Raw genomic sequence first — 22487 nt, 5'->3', positions numbered from 1 at the left:
TGAAAGAGCAAATAACCCTAAATATCCTATAATCCAGTCCCGACTTGCTTTCTCCCACTTCCTCGTAATCTTCCTTGCATTCCCTCTGTAATTCCAAAAGCATAAAGGGAACCGCCTAACAGTCACACTCCGCAGCATGAGACTTTGCTCCCCAGCACATATTGCCAGTTTACGTCAAACAAACTCTTCTAAAAATTCTCTACAGGTTTGGACGTTTCTGACATCTACATAGTTGATAAAAATAAAGGTGAAGACCAAACGTCAGACTAGGGTGTAAACTCCATGAGACAGAGACTGTCTTGTTGTCTTTCACCCCCACTGTCCCCAGAACCAAAAACAAGGCTGGCGTTTCACCAGCCGTAAGTATTTACCGAATTAAAGTTTGAAAATAAGCCGGAACGTCCTCAGCTTTTACTGCACTTGTCATCAGGAAGTCTCATAACTCAGAAATACTATTTCACTCATCTGACCCAATACTTTTCAAGCACCTGGGATGTGCCAGGCACGTGTTTAGGTGCTCCGAGGCTGGGAATCGGGTCTGGAGCACATCCCAGACCAGCTCATGGCTTGTCGAAGGGAACAACAAGCAGAATGAACTTGGAGGACCCACAGGTGGACGCTGGGGCAGCACATTGGTTCCCTTGAAAGAAATCAAGGTCACTTAAGAACCCAGCTCCACTGTGTGCCTTCAGGGTCTGGCATTTTCCATCCACCTGAAGGACGGGTGGGAAGAATAGCGGCTCCAACTACCATTTTCTTTTAATGGAGATAAAAACCACCACTGTAAAGGGCACCATCATGGCCTCTGACCCGTTCACAGAGGTGCCATCGTCACTACTGTCCAGTTCTAGAGCATTCCATCCCCCAAAAGGAGACCCCACACCCATCAGCAGTCGCTCCCTCCTCCGTCCCCCAACCCTAAGCACCCACCACCAATGTGTGTCCTGTCTGGATTTGCCTGCTAAGGACATTGCATTGAAATGCAATCCCCCCTGACGGGGCCTTTTCTGCTTGGTTCCTTTCACTGATCGTCACATTTTCACAGCCTGACTTGCAGCTTGAGGAACATGAAATGGCCGTACAGAAACATCCTCAGGAGGCAGCCTGGATGCAGGGACGCCCGTCCTGAAGTCCTCAGCAATTCCGATGCCTGTGTGTCCAGGAACCTGGGATGGGAGGCTTAACAAAATCCCAGTGAGCCTTTCCCCAGAAGAGGTCTTTCCCATCTCCATCCCAGTCCTATTTTTTTTTTTAACAGGACTTTTTTTTTTTTTTAATTGGGGAACAGTGTACTTCCAGGCCTTTTTTCCAAGTCAAGTTGTTGTCCTTTCAATCTTAGTTGTGGAAGGTGCCGTTCAGCTTCAAGTTGTTGTCCTTTCAGGCTTAGTTGTGGAGGGTGCAGCTCAGCTCCAGGTCCAGTTGCCATTTCTAGTTGCAGGGGGCACAGCACACCATCTCTTACTGGAGTGGAACTGGCAACCTTGTGGTTGCGAGGATGCGCTCCAACCAACAACTGAGCCATCTGAGAGCTCAGCTGCAGCTCAGCTCAAGGTGCCGTGTTCAATCTTAGTTGCAGGGGGCAATGCCCACCCATCCCTTGTGGGAGCCGAGGAATCAAACTGGCAGCCTTGTAGTTGAGCGCCCACTGGTCCATGTGGGAATTGAACCGGCAGCCTTCGGAGTTAGGAGCACGGAGCTCTAACCACCTGAGCCACCGGGCCGGCCCCCCAGTTCTATTTTTTAAACAAGAATTACAGTCTCAGGCGTTAAGAAATGCTTCCGCATTGTGGATATTAACCAAGGACATCTAATTTTCATGTCAGAGCCACTGACCTAGTGTCGGATTTTCAAAAGGCAAAATACTGGTGATGGGAAAAAGGAAAACAAGAGAATGTCTGCTGGTGCCTCAGGCCACTTCTCCAGCCTCTGGGGCCCCTGCCTGGTAGAAAATAAAGACCAATGACCTGCTGCGTTTCCATGGAGACGTCTGTGACGCCCTGCACTGCTCCTGGGATCCGGTAGGAAGCTGGTCTTATCCAGGCCTGTGCCAGGCATTAGGTCCATGGTGGGGCCGCCTTTCCCTACACAGCCTGCTCCAGACCAAAGGCCCACAGGAGTGTCTGTCTAGGCATCACTCGGGTGGCAAACCTTGGTCCTTTGTCGCCCTCTCCTGATGTTGCCTCTCGGGGCCAGGAGGCCACAGAAGCCGAATCTGCTTCCCAGCTTAATGGACAAGGGGCTGATGGCCCTCCGGAGGGTGGCCAACCGGGACTGCCGAGCCCAGGAGCTGAAACTCTGCGGAAAACAGTGCTCCCTCGACAGTCCGGCGGAGGCCGTCAACCTGTACTACAGGAGGCGGGTGCGGCTGAGTCTCCTGCTTGTAAGGCCTGGGGGGAGGGGGGAGAGAAGGGGGGGTCAGCCCGATTGCTCTCCGAACAAGTGTGGTGATACATCAGACAGGTTGGTTCTGGGAGTGCAGACAGCGGAGAGGACCCAGAGCCTGGAAGAGAGGGGGCGCCCCGGCCCTGAGCCTGCCTTAGGGGCAGCTTGACAAGGACCACAGGGGGGAGAAGAGAAATTAGGAAGGGAAGGCTCAGGCGGAAAAGATGAGGCGTCTGCTGAGGGAGTCTGAGGGCCCCCATCCCAGCCCCAGGGCATCCTACATGGATGTGTCATCTGGGCTCCGCCAGCTACATGGCTGTCCGCAAGCTCACCGTGTGCGGGGTCAGGGGACAGAACGATGATGTCCTCGCCATCGGGCCCATTCTCTCTGTGACTGTCTTCTTTATCCCACCCCACCAGAGCGACCTCAAGCAGGATGCCAGCCTGGAGGACAGGAGTTTCACGCTGGAAATGGAGATGCTGCGGAAAGCGTTTCTCAGGCGTCCTGGCTGCCCCCAGTTCTGCAGCCGGTCCACGTCCATGTCGCATTACGGTGAGAGCCACCAACACCGCCCCCTCGGGAAAGCCGGTGGGGACCTCCCTGGCACGTGAGCCTGGAGGGGTGGAGAGCTGTGTGTGGAGCTGGGTGTGTGTGTGTGTGGGGGCGGGCAAGGGTTGGTGGAGGAAAGGAGAGAAGGAAAGGCCCCCCTGCTCCCTTTCACTATTCCTGTGGGTATTTGTCTCCCAGCCTCTTGCTTTTCTGTCTCATTCAGCAGAGATTCAGTAGGGTTGTGGGGCAGAGGAGAGGGGAAAATTTGAAGATTCTGGAAGCTTCAGGCAAGAGGTCCATAAGGCCAAAGATAACTCATGAGGAAGCAACCCCTGTAAGGAACTTTAGCAACCTTCAAACAAACATGAGGCTCAGAGAGGGCAGCTAAGGCGCTCAGCGGTCACCAGGGGTCACCCCAGACCCGGGCTGGTCCCATTTGCCTCCCACTGCGCGGTGCTCTCCTGAGCAACGGTATGAGGGTGCTTACGATCTGCCGCCAGCAACTGAGGTTCTGTTCGTGTGTGGATCTCAGCCAGGACCCCACCTACCGGTTGGTGCTCTAGGCTGTCCCATCTCAGCGCCAGGCTGTGGAGAGTGGCCGGTGCTCCAGAACCATGGCTGTGGGCAGGTCTCTGGGAAGAGCTGAGGGTCCACACATTCCTGATTATGGGGTCGGCCCCCTGGGGGGAGGCACTTCTGCCACACTTTGGGGAGGTGCTGTTTTTATAGACTATAGACGGGAATATGGGTCACCGGTCACTCCGTGAGGCATCCACTTAGGTAAGTTTGCACCTGGTCTGTTTCAGGTGGACCCGCCTGTGATGGGTAGGAGTCATAACAAGTTTCGATTGAGCCCCAGGATTCAGTCCCATGCATCCACTGAGAAAAGTCACCCTAATGCTACCCCATGTTTAAAAAGAAATGAAATAAAAACGCCTGCCCCAGAGGTCTTGGGGTCATAGGCTGGCATTTTTAACATCCTGCAGGTTCAGCCACGACAGTCTCTTTGCCTGAGGAGCTATGCATATGCTCTGAGGCCAGGAAGATGACCGAGAACTCCCTTTGCAACCAGCAGGGCTCGGACACGCAGGTGGACGGTAAGGGCAGGACTTGCTGGGCACTGGGTCCTCACCTTGGCACCCAAGCCCTGAAGGCCTCTACCTGCACCCCCTAGGGCTACCTGTCTCTGCTGTGGAATGCTCGACCCTGAGCGCCTGCCTGGCCCCATGTCCCCTACACAGGGGCCCCTGGGACACATCCCTCCTTGACTAGAGACACCAATGTGCACTGTTCCTACAGACAAATACACTTTTTTATTTATCCGTGAGGAAATCCACAGCTGGGGGTCCCCTTTGCCTGAATGCGAGGAAACCCCTCGCAAGTGTCCGGGGCCACCTGTGCACGGGACAGCATCAGGAGGACCCCATCGTCCTGACTCCCAGGCCCTGGGAATATTACAGGCTGCTGTGAGGATTCCCTCCCTCTCTCCAGCACACACACTGGGCTGGGTGTCAGGGGAAGGACTTGGGGGCGTGGAGGAGCCTAGCTGGGCCGTGAAGGGTTTCTGAGGGGGTCTTGAAAGGTGGACGTTATCGTGGAAGATGCCAGGGCCACTCGACCTGGGAAGAGCCTGACTCCCCCTGCTTCCTGACAGGGCACCTCCCTTCCTTGAGTAAGAGCGCCTGCGAGTTCAACTACTTGCGGGACAGGAGCGAGTCCCAGGCCTTGAGCCTGGTCCCCAGCAGCCCAGTCCTGGCACACAGCCACCTGAGAAAGCGGATACCTTGGTACATGTTGGTCATCCACGAGAAGGTACCACTGGGCACGGGCCCCGGGCACAGATTCTGGCCCTCACGCCCCAGCTCTGCGTCCTGGTGGAGAGGGTACCCTCTCTACACCGGAGGCTGTCTTTCTAGAGTCTGGTTAGCAGTGCCAGCAGGTCCCCAGACATGGTCTCATTGGACCTCCAAGCCCCTCCTTTGGCATCTGTGAATCAGACACTTTACAAACCTTCTGGCCCCTGTTCATTCCCATCCACAGGCTGGCACTTTGAACGGCAGTGGACTTCACCCACTGGTGTGCAGCTTGCCAACTTAGTAGTGACCTTCCCCGTCTGTACATCTTTGGACATAGTCATTCCCCTTGGGAGAATGTGTCCTTAAAACTAGTAATAATCAGGAGTGGCTGGTTAGCTCAACACCAAGGTTGCCAGTTCGATCCCCGCATGGGACACCGTGAGCTGCGCCCTCCTTAAAAAAAAAAAAAGTAATAATCAGCATGATATACAAACACCTACCTATGAGTCAGTATTTATTTCATCGATGTTGATGAGGAAAACTGACCCACAGTTTACCTGTCTGGTACTTCCCTTGCTCCTGATTTTAGTGTCAGACGTATTCTGGCCTCATAACCAAAAAGAAAATAGGATGCATTTCCCTTTTTTCTATTCTCTGAAAAGAGTTTGCGTGAAGATTGGTGTTATTTCTTTGTTAAATTCTGAAGAATTCATCACTGAAGCCATCTATGCCTGGAGAGGTCTTACATGGTTGGTTTTTTAAGTAACAAATTCAATTCCTTTTAAGATATTCAGATTTCCTTTTTCCTCTTGCTTCAGTTTTGGTAAGCTGTGTTTTTCTAGGAATGTGTCCATTTCATGTAAATTTTCAAATTATTCGCCTAACCCTGTGCGAAATAGTCTCTGACTGTCCTCCCAAGACCTGCAGGAGATTCTGCAGGAGGTGGCCTCTTTTGCATCCCTGACACTGCTAACTCGTGTCTTCTCTTTTTCTCCCCGTCAGTCTTGCTAGAGGTTTATCAATGTTAATAGTCTTTTCTTAGAATCAGCTTCTGTTTTGTTTTTTTAAGCTGATGAAGTTTTAGTGACAGTTATGGAAATGAGTAATGCCAGAGGCTGGGTGGTTACTCAGAATGGGGACTGACAAGGCTGGAAAGTGTGGGTTCCTGAGAACTCACATTACATTTATTCCCGAAACTCGACCTCTACATTTTATGATAGATTTCACAGTTGAAAAAGTGTTGATACCTTCTGACCAAGCAATTCCACTTTGGGGAATTAGCCTGATGATATAACTTGATAGAGATAAATGTAAAAGGATGTCCTTTGCAGTGCGGTTACTAACTTAAATAGGAGGAATGGAATTGTCTGCTCATGTATGTGAACTGGCATGGGGAGGGGCTGCAGGCATGGCTGCCTCCAGCAGCTTGAACGGTATACTTAGGGTTCTCTTTCTCTCATCTCTGCTGTCATCTGAACTGTTGCAGGCGAGTACATCTCTGGAGGCAAGATGGCAACAACACACGTGTGCTGTGTACTCAGCAGCCCCTTGCGAGCACCTCCTCCAGTAATCACTGTCTGGTTTGGGACACATGTGTGGGACACATGTTCTGAGTCACCATGGCCAGTCAGCAAAAACAAAACATATGATTTGTGCGTGATTATTTTCCCCTTTTATCCTAATAGTACAAATAATCCCCACCTACCCTTTGGGTTCCCCAAATATTAACATGCTGCCATGTTTGCTCTAGCCTTCTCTCTTCTCCCTCTCTGTAGCATTCATTTTTGCACTTATTCTGTGTTATGCCCTTCCTTCTACATGCTTTAAGTTTAATTTGCAGTTCTTTGAATTCGAGAGCTGGGTACTTAGATCATTGCTTTTCCATTGTATCCCCTAGTACATAAATTTGAAGGCTATAAATTTTCCTTAAGCACAGCTTTAGCTGCACCCACAAGTATTGATACGTCCAAGTGTTCATTATTGTTCAGTTTACAATATTTTCTAACTTCCATTGTGATTTCTTCTTTGACTTGTGAGTTATGTGGAAGCCTATTGCTAAATTTCCAAATTTTTGGAGAACTTTCTATTTACCTTTCCTTCCAGAACTCTGTCTGGGACCATCTCCCTCCTGCCTTAAGTATTCCCTGTATATTTATCTAAGTTCAGATCAGCTGAGGACAAATTCTTTCAGTTTCTGTTTGTCTGAAAACAACCATCGTCTTGTGTCTCCCAGTTTGAAGAATGGAGGGTGTTGAGATTTAGAAAATGGAAGTTTGAGGAGCCGAGGGCACCTGGCAGTGGCTCTGGGAAACAGTCGCTGGTTAGGTGTGGGGCCATACAGAAGACTGGTGTCCTCAGTCATTACTGGGGGCTGGCCAGGAGCCAGGCTGAAGGGAAGACTGCCAGAAATCTCCTGGGGCGAGGATTTCAGATCTGCCGTTAAGGTGTGGCTGCAGCAAAAAAACATACATCTGGGGCTTGGGATTTCGGGGTCCCAGGACAGCAAGCTTGCTCTTCCTGGGCCTGGAGCTGCTGTCCTGCAGGTGGCTGGGGTGGAGGGTGGGAAGCATCTGTGCCTGTATGGCACATGGGGCTGCCCCCGCTTTCTGCCCAGGATCGTTCCCTGTCCGTGCTGGGGGAGGAGATCCAGCGCCTCTCCACGCTGGAGGACCAGGTGCAGAAGAAAGATGAGGAGATCTTGGCGCTCCAGGAGGAGAGGGAGGTCCTGAAGAAGCAGCTGAAATACCTGCTCAGAAACAAAGGTCAAGAGACACTTGTGTGCCCAGGCATGAAGGTGAGCTGGGGGCTCTACTTCCAAAGTGCCCAAACCTCCTGGGGACCCCAGGGCAGGCCGTGGCCCTCTCTAGAGTCAGATTCCTTCCCTGTAACAGGAGGGCCAGCTCCTCTGATGTCTTGGAGGATGCAAGGCCCCTGCAGGCAGAGTCCCCAGACTCCTGGCTGTTACCCTGAGGTGGTGGCGACTTGGGTTAGCCTGACCTGTTCTGACTGCAGGACCTCAGTGTCCTTGCCTGTGAAATGGGCTTGGGGACCATGTCTCTCCCCAGGTTTGGGTGGAGGACTGGACAAGGGTGGGGCCCAGGGGCAGCTCTGCATGGCCCTAGTGAGCAGTCGCCCAGTCTTTCTGAGATCTTTTCTTTCATACCTGAGGCTATAGCCTGACGTTGTGCTGAGGGCACACATGAGTGGGGGTGGGGGCTTCAGACCATCGCCGAATTCCCTGGCTGCCTCCAAAGAAAACCACCCAGACGCCGATATGGGCCGGGGGCAGCAGGAGTCTGGGGAGGCCTGGAAGCATTGGCCAGCCTCCCCAGGGCCGTGAGATAGCAGCGAGTGGGCAGAGCACAGGGCAGTAATGTGCCAGGTGGGCACCTCTGAGGCTGGCCCCAGGCTCTCCTAGTGACGGTGCCCATTACTGCACGGCCACTGCCCCCAGGACTGCCACCTGGGGGTCATCAACCCCCTCCTCCTGATGTGGAGAGGCTGCTGTCCCCCTTCCAGGGAGCTGAGGGAACCGTGTGAGGCCCCGAGGCTCCCACTGGCGTCTTGTAGGAGCGGCCCCTGGAGTCGGCGTCCAAGCCGTTTGTGAAACTGAGCCTCCTGAAAGCCTTCTGCAAGGATAACGAGGAGCTGCAGCGCTGGAGGCAGGTATGCGGGCCGGGCTGCTGAGCGAGTGCCACGGGGTCCCACCTGCAGCCCGCCCCTGCTGGCCCTCTGCCCGGCACAGGCCGCCATCACCCTGGAGGGGAACAGGTGAGGGGGGTGGGCAGCTCCCTGAAAAGCAGCTCCAGCGCTTCCCCCCCAGGGGTGCTGGGCACTTGCAGTCCCAGAGACTGAGGCTGGATGCCCGGGCTGGGGTGGTGGCGCAGTGCCCAGGGTGCTCCCTGCCCCTGCGCTGCCCTGGGCTGCCCCAGGCGCCGCCCAGAAGCCCGTCCCTCTCTCAGATGCAGGAGGAGTATGCGATGGTGGACAGAGGCAGGGACCTGGAAGCAGACTTTGAAGAGGAGGAGGGCCTGGAATGGGAGCCCGAGTCGGAAGAGGGAGCCCAGGGCAGTGGGGGCAGGAAGGGGTCTGTGCAGGAGGTGGGGGCCGTGGAGCTGGAGGAGGAAACGGAATTGGAGGAGGAAATGGAACAGGAGGCTGAGGGGTACCAGCGTGGCGGCAGGAGAAGCACCTGCTCCCTGGACGAGTGGTTTGAGGAGGAGCTGATGGCCCAGCTGGAGGAGTACGGGCAGCTGATCCAGGAAGTCCAGTTCGAGCTGGAAACCACCAGGACGGAGCATTCCCTTGCAACAGGTAGGCTGTGGGAGGACGCAGACGAAGGACCAGCGGCCCGGGCTCAGCAGCTGGGCGCCCAGGCCCCACCGCCTGTGCTGGGCAGCTGGGATGGGAGGCCAGGGGGGCACCGTGACCCCAGCCTGCTCACCCCTCCCTGTCTTCATCGTCCCGCTAGTTCTCATCTCTCTCCCTTCCCGCTGCTCGCTCAGGAGCCATCACGTCTTTACAACGACAGATAGATTTCCAAGAATCCCAGCTGCAAAAGATGAACGTGGAAAACGAGCTGCTGCAGAAGGAGCTTCGAGAACGGAACCGGCAGTTGCAGGCCATGTCCGACAAGGTGCTGACAAGGTGGCAAAGTCCTTAATCACGCCGGGCACCCACGTGGCTTCACTCGCCCTCCCAGCAGCTCTGGGGTGGGTGCCAGCTCTCCCATCCCGCTGATGGAGACGCTGAACTTAGGGAGCTGAAGTGACTTTTCCAGGGTCTCGCCCCCACGCCCTGTGCTGCCCTCCGGCCCCAGAGGTCATCCCTGTCTCCTGGGCCTCTTGGTTCCTGGTCAATTCTCAGGCATCTCCTGGCCCAAGTCCCAGGGATGAGACGCCCACCCACGCTTAGAGAGGTTGCCACCCTGCTGAGTTCACTCCTTGTTAAGCATTTTCAGTTTTTATTTTATAGAAGTTTTCCACCCACATAGCTGAGAGAACCAAAGAGCGCCACAGGCGTGTGATACACAGAACGGGAGCGTCCCACCCTTCTTCCTCTCATTTGCCCCCACCCCGAGGTGACTACTTCCAACTCTTCTAGCTGAGTCTTTAGAAATCACCCTCCAAGTCTCTAGATAGTATGCATCCAATGTCCAGACTAGATTTTCCTCGTCTTAGCATTCCTTAATGCTTCCCTCAGTCCTTCCCAATCCCACTCCATCACAATGGCAGTGAGCTGACACTTGACACCATGACGACAGTTATTGGTAGCACACGCACGTAACTGAAACACAAGTCTGTGAAACAGTATGAAGATGCATAAACCATGTTTTAATGCTGCTGCATCCCACATCTTTCTCTTTCTTGATCTACTTGCTTATTTGCTCTGGAGCACATCCTCCAGTAGTTTTTTTGAGAAAAGATGAGTGGGGGTAAATTTGGGAGGACGCCATATATCTGCAAATGTCTTTATTCTACACATCAATACAGTTCAGTTGGATACAGAATTCCAGCTTGGAAAGCACGTGCCCTCGGCAGTGTGAAGACATTTTGTTCAGGTCTCCTCGCTTCTAGGGTCGCTGGTGTGAACCCAAAGTCATCCTGATTCTTGTGCTTTTACACAGCAAGGTTCTGGATAGTGGTGGCTTCCTCTCTGGAAAGGTGCAAGATCCTGCCTTTGTTCTGGAGATTCACAAAGTTGCGCCTTGTTGAGGGTCTATTTTCATTGTCCGGGGCACTCAGTGGCCAGCTGGAAGCTCGTGTCCGTTCATTCTGGAATTTTTCTTGTGTACAGTGTTTTTTATTTCCTCCCCTCTCCTCTGAACTCTCCACTGGCCCAGCAGGTCTCCAGTTTTGGTTCTATTCTCTCTTTCCTGTCCCTTCCCTGCTACTTTTCACCCCCGTGTTTTTTCCTTCTACTTTTAGGAGGTTCCCTTAACTTCATCCACAGCCCTCCTCCTGAGTTTTGATTTTGTTACAATGTTTACAATGTCTGACGTGTATCTTTTGTTCTCTGAATGCTCCTTTTTCCTTTTTTCCGTTTCTCAGTTGCAGCGTCTTCTCTCACCTTGATGAGCACCTTCAGGATCATCGTGGCTTTTACCTTCTTGCACCATTTCTATTTCCTGCAAATTCCTTTTGTAACTTTGTTTTGGTCTCTGTCATTCATGCGAGAACTTGGCTCCAATGTCAGAGCACGTGGTGGCAATTTTGTGCTTCACGGCACAGGGGTGTGCGTGGGCATTTCAATCGAGAGTTCAAAGGTAGTATTTTCAGGTCATTCCCCCGGGATCTGAGAAACTGGAAGCATTTCTTGCTTGGGATGTGAAGTCTTCACCCAGTGGGGAAGAAGGCTGCAGCCTCCACCGTCATCACCCACACCCCACACCTGGAGTCTGGGGTCTCCACCCTCAACTCTGCCTGGCATCTTCCAGGCAGAGACCCCCTGACATGAGTCTCCTGCCAGGTGGAGAGGGGGCAGGCACCGGACAATTTAAGGTCAGGACCCAGTGTGTGGCTGTGTTTCCGAATCTTCATCCCATCACGCCTCCTGTTTCACCTCCACGTCCACAAGACCCGGCACCACCAATTCCTGAGTCCGCCAGGGATTCTGAAAAGTGTGACTTGGGCTTGTTTTCAGCTCTCCCTGCTGCCGTCTCAGGATCCTACATTCTTGGGTCCGCTTTCATGCCAGCCCGTGTTTTTGGTCCTCTTTCTCCTCTTCTCCCACCCTCATCAGACATCCCGCTGCTTTCATCTCACTGAAGGTCAGGGAGGGAGGAGTTAGACCCGGGTGTTGCCGCTGTGGCCTCGCCCTGGAGTCCCCTGAGCCAGCTGCTCGTCCACCTTCCAGTTCTCGAGTCTCCGAGAAGATAAGAAGCAGCCAGACATGATGGGGCTCATCGAGAAGGACAACACTGTCCTCCGACAGGTGACCGCGGTGGGGGAGGGCGAGCGGTCAGCCTGACACAGCGACAGGGAGTTAGCTGGCACCCCTCTCACAGTTGAGGTGGGGCCCACTGACCTTCGGCCGTGCCCCATTCGACAAACTCAGGAGGGCCGACACACACAGGCTCCGAGCGAGCCATGGCTGGGTCCAGATTTGACTGGAGGGACTCAGAGCGGGCTGTCTTTGGGACAGAAGGGGTGGGGACAGGTGTCACGGTTTGGGCCAGGTGGACCTACTCCTCTGTCCTCCCGGGTTCTTCCCCAGCAAGTGTGGGAGCTGGAGCAGGAACTCACCAAGCAGAAACACACCATCTCGGAGTCCAAGGCCAAGGTCAACTACCTGCAAGCCCAGCTAACCCAGAGTGAGAAGCACCTGCAGGGACAGAAGCAGCTGGAGGGGGAGATGCAGGGCAAGATGGAGCTGGTCCAGTACTCTGAGCAGCAGGCCCGTGTGGCCCTGGAGAGCACCCAGTCCAGGGTATGCCCGGCCCCGCCCCGCCCCCTGAGGCCCGGCCCCGCCCCCTGAGGCCAGGCCCCGCCCCCTGAGGCCCGGCCCCGCCTCCTGAGGCCCGGCCCTGTCCCCTGAAGACCACCCTGTAGCAGGCACCCCAGGAGCCCAGGACCCTCACCCACCTTGAGTACAGTAGTGGGGACCACCAAATGTTTGGTTAAATGCCCCAAGTGAGAGCTGCCCGAGCACACAGGACTTCCCCCTGGGCCAGGGGGCGTCTCCCCTGGAGTCAGGAGGATACTGTGCCTGAAGCTCCTTCAGGGAAGGGAGGATACCTGGGGGTCTTTCAGAGCTTTGATGCTGTTTTTGTTTTGTTTTGTTTACCACGTGCAGCTTTTACTTCTTCAATTTAAAAAAAATTGGTACAAAGAGATAGAAAGTCTTTGGTGTTAGGCCACCCTGGGTCTGGGTTTTATCTGGAACCTTCTAGCTCACAGGCAGAGCTTGTTGACCTCTCCACCCTCAGTTGCTAGTCCCTAAAGCCATGAGGAGTGAGGACGGTTCGGCCGCCTTCTGTAGAACTTGAATGGGCTCCGGACACCTTCCTTCCTCCCGCGAAAAGGAGTGGCGATATTTCCCCTTTGCTCGCAGCTTGAAAGGCTGAGAAACAAGATCATCCAGGCCGCCTTCAGCACGTCCGGGATCAAGCCCTCAGCCATCGAGATCTCCGACAATGACGTCCTGGAAGCCTTACAGGTATAACCCGCACTCAGCTGCCTCCCGGTCCCTGGGCCAGACTCCAGGCCAGAGCTCCCAGCATGGAGGGCGGAGGGAGACGCCAGGATGGAATGCTGGGGACGTCATGCTTATCCTGGCCTGTTGTCACTGTTACTGTGAGCCTGGGCTTGCCCTTTCTCTCTGCTCAGGCAGAGGAGACCCCATCTGCCGACAGGGTGGGGATGTCGTGGAGCCCGCAAGGCGAGGCTGCTCTCAGCACTGAGTCACCAGCAGCAGACTCGACCCTCTGGCATGCACTGGGGAGGGGCCAAGCTGCTGGGGTCCTGGAGGGTCTCCGGTGACAGGAGCCTGTCCCCAGGCTCTGCCCAGCTCGGCCTCCTCACCATGCTTCCAGGCACCTCAGCACAATCGTCATCCGCTGAGCCAGAACCCTGGCACACATCCCCGTCCCCAGCCTGGGCCCATGCCAGCTCCTCACAGACCCCAAGCAGAGGACTCAGGGGGCAGGGAGGTGTGGCAGAAACAGTGCAGGTTTTAGGGCCAGCAGTGGAGTCACCACCCATTTGGCCTTTGGTGGAGAAGCTGTAGTCCCAACTTGGCTTCACTGAGACCAGGGCTTCCCCGTGAAATGGAGACAGTGTGCCAGCCACACGGCGTCTCGGGCCAGAGCTCTGGGAGAGTGCCTGTGGTCCTTGTGCACTTGTCACTAGGGGCTGCTTCTGCCCCAGGCCCCAAACCCCCTCTGAGGTCACAGCCCTTGGACCCCAGCAGATGCCCATGGCCTTCCAGCACCACATTTCCCTGAGACCTGGTTTCTTTCCTCTGTAAACTGCAGTGGTCTATGGTACTCCTGCAGGGGGGGCAACAGAGCTGGGGGGGACTCCTGCAGGGGGTCTGGGGAGAGGTCTCTGTGGCCTGGCTACTGTTTGGGCAAAGGGAAGAGGGAGAGAAGGGAAGGGGAGAGGAGGGGAGAGAGAAAGATGGGGCGAGAAGGAAGAGAAAGGGTGAGGGGTGGTGGGATGGGAGGGGGAGAGAGTGGGAGGGAGGAAGGGGGATGGGAGGGAGAGGTAGAGGGAGGAGGGAGGGCAGGAGATAGGGTAGATGGGAAGGAGGGAAGGAGAGAGTGGAAGGGAGGAGTCAGGACCACCCAGGAGCCTGGAAGAAGGCATTTTCTTTGCCAATGCCTGGCACACAATGGCAAGGGGCCAGTGTTGGTTTAGGGAGGTGATGGGACCGCCTCCCTGGGAGGCACAGGAGGGACCTGAGGGACAGACCACAGGCCTCGGGGTCTCTGAGTCTCAGCGGACTGCACAGGTGGAATTGGGGCTTGTCAGCCGGGGGTGGGGGGTTCTCAGCACAGAAGGTGGCCGTGCTACAACCAGGCGTTCTCCCCGACCCCCACACACCGGTTGGAAATACTTCGGGGCAGTAGCGGGGCAGGTGGTGCCGGCCTGAGCAGCCCCTGCTGCTTTCCTCTCCTAGAGGATCATCACGGAGAGAACCGACTACTACAATCAGCTGAAACAGAAGGGTGTCAAGGTGCCCCCCCTGCCGGAGCTCCTGTCCTCGCCCAGCAAATACAAGAAGCTGGCCCCCTCTAAATAGGCCCAGCCGGCTGAGGCCAGCAAGCAGCTTGGAAGCCACCCCGGGGGCCGCTTTTGCCGATTCACAATTAAACCCCGTTATTGGCCACGGTCTCACCTTTTCCTCCCCCAGGACTCAAACGGGGGCTTGGGCTACATCAACACCCCCCATTCACTGGGCATCAGCACACCAGCCCCCCCCACATGCCTTCTTCCCGGGGAGACCCCACACTGAGCAGGGTGCCCTCGGTGGCCCCAGGTTTAGGCTTCTCCACTGCATTCAGGACCTTCCCTCCCCCGCTGCACACACCTGTGAGGCCCCCTCCCCATCCCCCATCGTCAGGACTCCCCTGCCTGGGGCCCCTGCCTTGCTGGTGTGACCCCTTTGGAACGAGACGGGTGGGGTTGGGTACTTCCGTTCTGTGGACGGAAAAGGGGCCACATATTAAACCTGACAAGCTCAGGAGACTGAAAATAACCACGTAAGATGTGTGAGCATAAAAAATTTCATAACTAAGTGGGCCATGGCGGGAAGTCACATGTTTAGCTTCCTTCATAAAGTTAATCTGTACCTTTCAGTTTGCCTGTGTGGGGACAGAGCCCCAGAAAGCAGTTTCCAGGCTCTCGGCCTCACATAGAAAGCTGCTGGCTCAGGTAGTAAATGGCCATCAACTGTGATTGGATGGCCATCAGCTGTGGCTAGTTGACCCTCAGCTGTAACCAGTGAGCCATTGGCCACTAATATAACTGCTGTGGCTACGCTAGCAGCAAATGGGGGCTAGCAAGATGGTGGCTGGGCTGGCAAGAAGATGGTGGCTGGCAAGCGCAGATTGCAGTTAGGATGGCTGGTTGCGGACAGTGTGGATCCAGCCTCCAGTGAAAGTATAGTGCTGCCAGCGAGAATATAATAGTATGACTCCCCTACCTATGGCTCCGTGGGTGTTCCTTTTTGGCCTCACCATGTCCTGCGTTCTTGTGCAGGGAGCAGGAGCAGAGACCCCGCCGGACACTCCGCACAACAAGTGGCGCAGCGGGCAGGGTCCCCTGCACAACAGTCTGTCTGTTGTCTTTTTGCACCTAAGACATAATCCTTTTTCCGGACCAGAGCAGGAAACTACAGAATCCCTCTTTATTATTCTTGTCCATTGATTAACATCTGTATGTAAACTATTAACTATCCTGTACCGCCTATGTGAAAGAAGTACCTGTCTGTCCAGTTTACTTTTATCCAAGTCCAAAGATTTCCCTGCTTTGCTCTTTCCCACCGCCCTTAATCTGCCACCAGTGGATTTCATGTAACCCTCCTCCTCTGATTCTATGTATAAAATAAGCTGCAAACTGCCATTTCGCGGATCATTTTCTGTATCCGTTGAGATTTTGCTTCCCAGCAATTGCCAGTTTGACTCAGATAAACTCTTAGCAGCTGTCTCTTAGTCTGGATGTTTTTCGTCCACAGTTCTCACCGTGGCTCCTGGGATGAGTCTCCAGGAGGGCAGGCCCCTTGTCTGTCATGCTAACTGACGTCTGTCTGTCCACAGTCCTCCGCCCTGGGCAGGCTCTGGGCACAGAAGCACGTGGAGGAGGCCCAAGGGGCATTTCCCTCTGCTCTCTGCACATCCTGTGCTTTCATCCGTGCAGCACCATTCGCTGAGTGCAGGCCGCCTCCGCCTCTGGCCCCCACAGCCAGGAGCTCTGATGACCAGCCTGGAGCCGTGGAGGCCCCGGGCCGCCCCAGCCCAGCCACCTCCTCGATGGCACATGGAGGCTTCAAAACCCGCTTCTGCGCTCCAGGGAGTATTGCTGTTCTAAGGCCTGTGTGCTCAGTGCATCAGCGTTTGGGACAAGGAAAGGTCTTATCTTATGGGAGATTTCTAGTTTCCTGAAATCCGTCTTAAGAAAGTACAGAGTTCAGCCGTCTTTAACCACGAGAAGGGAGGAGGGGCGGGCACGAGGCGGCGAGGTTTCCCGACAGCCAGGCGCCCACAGGGGTCCGAGCGAGAGCACGAAATCTCCAGTTCTGTTCCCCGTGGATTCCCGACCCCGCTGGTCTGCGTCTGGTCCTGAGAGTCTTCTCTTTGATAACCAGTTAAGGCTTTGCGTATCTTTTCCCACCTATTCAGGAGGCTGTTTTTGCAGAATTCCTCAAGTCAATTAGCATATCTACAGTAAGAGCTATTTGCGGGAAGGCTGGGAGAGATGCAGGCTAGACTGTAGGGTAGGAGTCAGACAGGAGAGAAGCAGAAGCATCCCACACATTCACAGGGGGACGCGGCGCCCTCGCGGGGCTGCAACCGGGGACGGGGCTCAGAGATCTTGGCGGCGACTGGTTCTGGGGAGCAGCGCGCCCTGAGACCCCGCCCCTCTGCTACTCCTCGGTCTCGCGGTCCCCGCGCCCCACCCCCTGAGGCCCTTGTCCTGCGGCCCAACGCCCTGCAGCTCCGCCCCTGAGGCCTCTCCGCCTGCAGCGCCCACCTCCTCGGTGGTGCGGTCGGGGAGGGCCCCGCTCGCCCGGTCCCCGGTCCCGCCCTCGGGCACAGCCCCGCTCGCCCCGCCCCCTGCCCCGCCCTCGGGCACGGCCCCGCCCCTTCCCGGGTCCCTCAGTCTTTTCGGGAGCGTCGCGGCCTCCCAGCCGCCGCCCCGCCGAGACTGTGCGTCCCTCGGCGCCCGGGACTAGTCTGCGCCACGCGGAGCGGTGGGGGGGCGGAGGCGCCAGGTGAGACGCGGGATCGTGGTGTAGATTCTTCGTGCAGTGGGGGTCGGGGGGCCTTGCTGTGGCTGCTCCCGGCCCTCCGAGGAGGCGGCCAACCTGGCCTGTGAGTGGCCGGCCTGGGACAAGGGTTGCGGGGGTGGGGGTGGGGGTCGGGGGAAGTGGGGTTGTCCCTGGCGGAGGGACCCAGGGCCTGACCCGCCGAGGAGCGGCCAGACGCGGGCCGCCTGGGGACACCTCAGGGCCAGTTCCCTTGCGACCCCTGACGGCCGCTTCTTTTCACCTTTTCTTTTTTTAAGGTTGGAGGCATCAGCAGCGGGCTGGAAGGAGGTGAGATCCGCTGGCCAGGCTCTGACCATCTATCTACCTGGGCCCCAGAGGCTTCAGCCCCACCTTCCCCCCAGGACTCTCCCTTTGTAAACTCTGGGCTCCTCAGAGGTGCTTTGGGGCTGAGGGGGTCTAAGGTATGTGCAGCCCGTGTCCTCACAAGCTCCGGGGAGGTGCTGGGTGGTACCCGAGGCTCCCAGGGCTTGGCAGGCCGCCCTGCCAGGCAGCAGAGTCCCAGGCTTCTGGACATAGTGTGACCATCGCGGGGCTGGACAGACAGTGATTGAGCACGTGAGGGTAGCCCTCAGGAGCCCAATTCTAGGCACCTCGCCAGCTTCCAGTGGCTCTGTCCCAGCAGGACAACTTGAGAGCCATAACCTACATCAGTTTGGAACACATTCTGCTGCAATGACCTGAGCCCATCGTCCCTGGCTGGAATAGATTGGGGTTGACTGCCATCACACCAGGAAGCCCCTTGTGGGCCCTCGGTGTGTTCTCAGAGGCTGTATCATCAGGGCTGGGGTTGCAGGGTATTTGGGGTTGCAAGGCGGCTGCTGCAGCTCCAGCCATCACATCAAGGTAGGAAGAAGGAGGTGGCTGCTGTTTGTCTCATGAACGCAAAAGTGCTCCCCCCCACCCCCACCCACCCACTGCACCTCCCAGCACCTTGCCCACATCTGGGTGACAGGAAAGCAGGGATCAGGGGATTAAGCTTGTGTTAGCCCATGGCTGTCACTTAGGGTTGGCACATTGCTGCCTGGAACAAGATAAAGATTGTGCCCACTGGAGGGAAGGGGTGGACGTGAGGTAGGTAGCTAACAGAGTTTACGCATAGCCCCTCTCCAGGACACACCCTGGGAAAGAACCCAGAGTCTACAAATGCGTGACCTCCCTCGGGCCTGAGAACTGGCCTGAGTGGCCGCCTCTGAGCAAGTGCCCCCCCAATGACAGGCTTTGTGGCCCAGGGACAGGCTCCTTCCTTCCTCCCCACTGGCCTGGGGTTCAGGAAGGGTGAACACCAGGCATGGCAGGGGTAAGACCTGCCTGGCTTCGTGACTTTCTGGGTTGGCTTGTAGCAGCTGAGTGGCCCACTGTGACTTGAAGCCTGTGTCCAAGGTCACCTGGGATCAAGGTCAGTGTTTCCCAGGCTGGTGGGGGCTGAGCCAGGTCTCAGCCCTGCTGCCACCTGCCTCCCCAGCCCCTGGACCCCCAGCAGGCCCAGACACCCCCCAAGCCCTGGCTTCTCTCACAGGCAATGGAGAGAAGGGACTAAGGCTAACAGGCCAGAGCACACAGCTGCTGCCAGGCCTCCCCCAACCGGACAGGCTGTACCAGCTGCCGCCCCATCCGTTTCTTTCCCAACCCCCTGAGATGGCCCTGGGGCCTTATATGTCCAGAATACAGAAGGAAGGAGGAAAGCAGTTATCGGCCAGCCGAGGACCCATGCTGTCCTACCCCGGCTGGGGGCCCCCAAGGAGGGCTGGGTGCACACTCAGCCTCTCACACATCTGAGGGCAGGGTTCTCGGACTTCGGCCTCCCCGGGTTAGAATTCCCAAGCTTTGCCTCCTATGTGGCCCCGGGCAAGTGGCTTAACCATTCTGCTTCTGGTCACATCAGAAGGCAGGAGGCAGACGAGGCTGTGCTTAACACGTTGCGTACGGATCACGAGAACCTTCGTTTTTTTCTGAGCCATGCGTTAAGGACGGATAACGAGAATTTCAAAAGATTGGGCAGAGAGCAGTGAGAGGCCAAGACAGGGAGGTGAGACGAGTGGCGACAGGGAACCAGCTGTGAAAGTGCCTACGCAGCGGGCCCCCAAGGAACACAATCCGGCCAGGCTCTCGGGAGATTTGGCCACGCATCATCTGGAGCCCATAGTGGGAAGAGGAAAGAACAAATATCACACACGGGTGTGTAAAGTGTGCGCATCAAAAAAAGTGAGAAGTGAAACTCGGTACATATGCAATTTTTGCCGTGTCCCACTGCACAAAGGAAGCTGCTTTCTGCAGTATCACACCAGGAGGGATTACTAACATCATAGGTGAGTAAATCCTAAAAAATTCCATAGAAAAATAATAAATGACATAGAAGCATTTACGCTTTAAAGAGAAGAGTGCATTTTAAAGTAGTTTCTTTTAAAAACCTGCCGGAACAGAGGGGTATGAGGGATTTAAACCCCGCCGTACGCAACGTGTTAAAGGAGCCAGCCCACCTTAGTGCCACCCCGGCCCCTAGGCAGGCCTTCACCCTGAAATAGCCCTCTCCCCACTGTCCTCGCCAGGGCTGTGCTCTACAGTGAATCAGTCCTGAACGCCTGCCTCCGTCTCCCCGACGACCGTGAAGGCCCCGGCTGCCCTCTGCCCACTCGCTGCAGCCCCCCAGCCCCAGCATGCAGCTCCAGGACAGTGGCGTCCAGTACAGCAGGTGGGACGACAGCAGCCAGGATGCAGTCAGCGCGGAGGCTGTGTCCAGCACAGAGGAGGCCTCGAGCGGGGAGAGGTGAGGGCCGGGGAGGAGCTGCCTCCGCCCCTCCTGGTGGCCTCTGCCCTCCTGGCAGTCCGAGCCAGCCTGTGCCCTCCACCTCCCTGGCCACCTCCCTCGGACGACCCCTGCTGGGCTCCTCAGGACTCCTCCCCCAGCCCAGCCTCCCTGTCCACTTGGGCCACCTGGGGCTCACTTGCCGGCAGTTCTCACTCTAGGTTCTCCCGGAAGCTGTGCTCGGGCAAGCTGGGCATCGCCATGAAGGTGCTCGGCGGCGTGGCCGTCTTCTGGGCCGTCTTCATCCTGGGCTACGTCACCGGCTACTTCGTGCACAAGTGCAAATAACTGCCGGCCGGCCACATGCGGTTGGGGGACAGGCTGGGAGGGACACCGCCCGTCTACGAGAACCCCACCATATGCACGGACCCCCACACACATGGATCCCTGTATACACGCACCTTGTGTACACAGACTCCCTCGCCATATTCCCAGCCCCTCCCCGTAGTTACAGGCCCGTCTACTCCATGCAGACCCCAGGGGCAGACCCAGCACACAGGACACACGCAGACACCACTGCAGTTTTCACGGCCCCTACATGGGCGCACAGGCAACTCCCAGGGGCACAGGGATCACCCTGCACTGGGGCTGCAGCACCTACCGAGGCTGGGCCCACAGGCCAGGGCCCGTGGCACATTGGGCGGGCCCAGGCCTGGCTGCCCCAGGTGTGGGTCCTTCCTGGGTGATGGTGTGGCCCTGGCAGGGCCCTTGCCCTCTGGGCCTTCTGACTCTGCTGGGCAAGGGTGGCTGTCAGGGTAGCTGTGTCCCTCTGCCCTCCTTCCCAGGGCCTGAGACCCGCCCTGGCCTTGGTTCCAGACCATTACCTGTCTCCCCCGCAGTAGCCAGTACGGGGCCATGGCTCTCCCTGGGCTGTGTAGCACAGGGGCGGCCCACTGGGAGGGCAGGGCTGTGCATGAAGACAGTCATTAAACGTGCTGAACTAACGCATGATGGATGGAATGACGGAGGGACGTCGGCCTCTCCCATGGGTCCCCTAGGCCAAGTGTCACTTTGCTCCGTCCCCCACCCACATGGGAGGCCAGCTGGAGGGCGTATGGCCCAGGAGGCCTGTGACCCCTCCTACTTGGCTCTGGGCCTTGAAATGTGACCCCTCCTGGCTTGGCCCTCTAGCAGGAAGAAAGCCAGGACAGGTGACAGCTCTGAGGCCCAAAGCCAGGATGTGGCCTGACCCTGCCTCACCTGACCACACAAGGTTTTAAGTCCTAGCCTCCCATTCTCAGCAGTGCCCTCCTGGGCCTCATGCTCAGGTCTCACCTATTGCAAACTCAGGTCAGGCCCCGCAGACCCTTGCCAGACACATCTTAGGGAAGTGGCGCTTACCCCAGGACTGAGGCTAAGAAAGGAGGGACAGTCACTTCTTGTGGGCCCTGAGATGAGGCCAAGCTGGCAGGGAGGGGCAGACCCCACGGGACCGGCTTACAAGGGTGGCGGGCCTCAGGTGGGGCTGCACTGCCCAGGTGACCCCTAGCCTTGGCCGAGGGAGGTCAGCAGGGTTCTGGGCCCTGGAAGGCCTGCTGCAGGTGCGGTCAGGAAGCAGGTTAGGGGTGGAGGGGAGGGGTGTGTCTGGTCTCGGCCTCAGCACCCGCGTCCAGAGGCCCCACCCACTTGCCACGTTTGGGGAGGGAGGGGACCCCCTTTCTGGTCTCACCCTGTTGCCATCACAGAACAGGTGCTGGCGTGGGGGCTGTGGGGACATGGGCGGGGCCACTGGCAGGAACAGGCCTGCTGGTGATAGGTCGGATGTGACTGGCCTGGGGTAAGGCCAAAGCCCCATGGGGACGTGGGTGGGGCAGGGAGGGGCACTGCTAGGAAATGGGGGGATCTTGGGGCCTCTAGCTCGGTCCAGCATTGCTGAGTGACACCCATGGGGACCTCACAAACACCTCTAGGGTCAGAGGAACCTCAAGGGTGGCAGCAGATGGCAGATGCCAGCTCAGGTCCAAATGGATCTGGCCAGTGGTGCCCTGTACACCGGGCCAGGTCTCAGGATGGAGAGCAGGTACCCCAGCCTGTCCCCTCGTTGATGACAGTGTCCCCTTCCTGTGGGTTCCATCTGCACCCCTTGCCCAGTCTGAGGGGGAGGCTGAAGTCGCCCAAGGAGCACGTTCTCCATGAGATGTGCCCCCTGGGCCACAGCCAGACCTGAGGAGCTGGGTAAATGGAGGCGCTTTGGCCCCCTGGTCATGTACCCCGGACTGTCCTTACAGCCCTGGGAGGGCTGGGACAGGAGCTTACTTAGTCACCACCTGGCCTCCTCCCCAAAGATTAAGGAACCCGATGGTCTGCTGGGGGGTCCTTAGTTGCTCCCTGGGCCAAGAGGACCGGCAGGAAGCTGGTTCCCAGGGTCCTAAGGTCAAGGGCAGAGGCTTCTCTGGGCTGGGCCTGTGTGATTGGCTGCTGAGTGTCTCCTGCTCTTGGCTGGCAGGGCGTGGGCAGGGCCAGC

General features: G+C 56.8%; 2 protein-coding genes across 5 annotated transcripts; both read left to right on the top strand.

Moving 5' to 3' along the window:
• The first annotated feature begins 1977 nt into the window (after window positions 1-1977).
• Window positions 1978-15569, top strand: CCDC27 (coiled-coil domain containing 27). Its single transcript, XM_074334022.1, has 14 exons — window positions 1978-2018; window positions 2194-2380; window positions 2710-2971; window positions 3919-4029; window positions 4587-4744; window positions 6215-6218; window positions 7185-7714; window positions 8183-8264; window positions 8383-9042; window positions 9234-9364; window positions 11584-11661; window positions 11944-12156; window positions 12781-12885; window positions 14350-15569. Exons 1-14 carry the CDS (start codon window positions 1978-1980, stop codon window positions 14470-14472), a joined length of 2685 nt encoding a protein of 894 aa, XP_074190123.1. The 3' UTR covers window positions 14473-15569.
• A 437-nt stretch (window positions 15570-16006) lies between these two features.
• On the top strand, window positions 16007-20967 carry SMIM1 (small integral membrane protein 1 (Vel blood group)). Of its 4 annotated transcripts, XM_074334216.1 has the most exons (5): window positions 16007-17163; window positions 17457-17621; window positions 19103-19526; window positions 19767-19984; window positions 20173-20967. In XM_074334216.1, exons 4-5 carry the CDS (start codon window positions 19875-19877, stop codon window positions 20309-20311), a joined length of 249 nt encoding a protein of 82 aa, XP_074190317.1. In that variant the 5' UTR covers window positions 16007-17163; window positions 17457-17621; window positions 19103-19526; window positions 19767-19874; the 3' UTR covers window positions 20312-20967. The 4 variants fall into 4 exon arrangements, with proteins under 4 accessions (XP_074190317.1, XP_074190316.1, XP_074190318.1 ...); XM_074334215.1 differs by lacking the exon at window positions 19103-19526 and having other exon boundaries at window positions 16009-17163; window positions 17457-17487; XM_074334217.1 differs by lacking the exon at window positions 19103-19526 and having other exon boundaries at window positions 16010-17163; window positions 20185-20967.
• Window positions 20968-22487: the final 1520 nt, after the last annotated feature.

This window comes from Rhinolophus sinicus, linkage group LG06 (genome assembly GCF_036562045.2).
Source record: "Rhinolophus sinicus isolate RSC01 linkage group LG06, ASM3656204v1, whole genome shotgun sequence".
In the NCBI taxonomy this organism is placed as follows: domain Eukaryota; kingdom Metazoa; phylum Chordata; class Mammalia; order Chiroptera; family Rhinolophidae; genus Rhinolophus; species Rhinolophus sinicus.
This window is presented reverse-complemented; position numbering and strand designations above follow the sequence as displayed.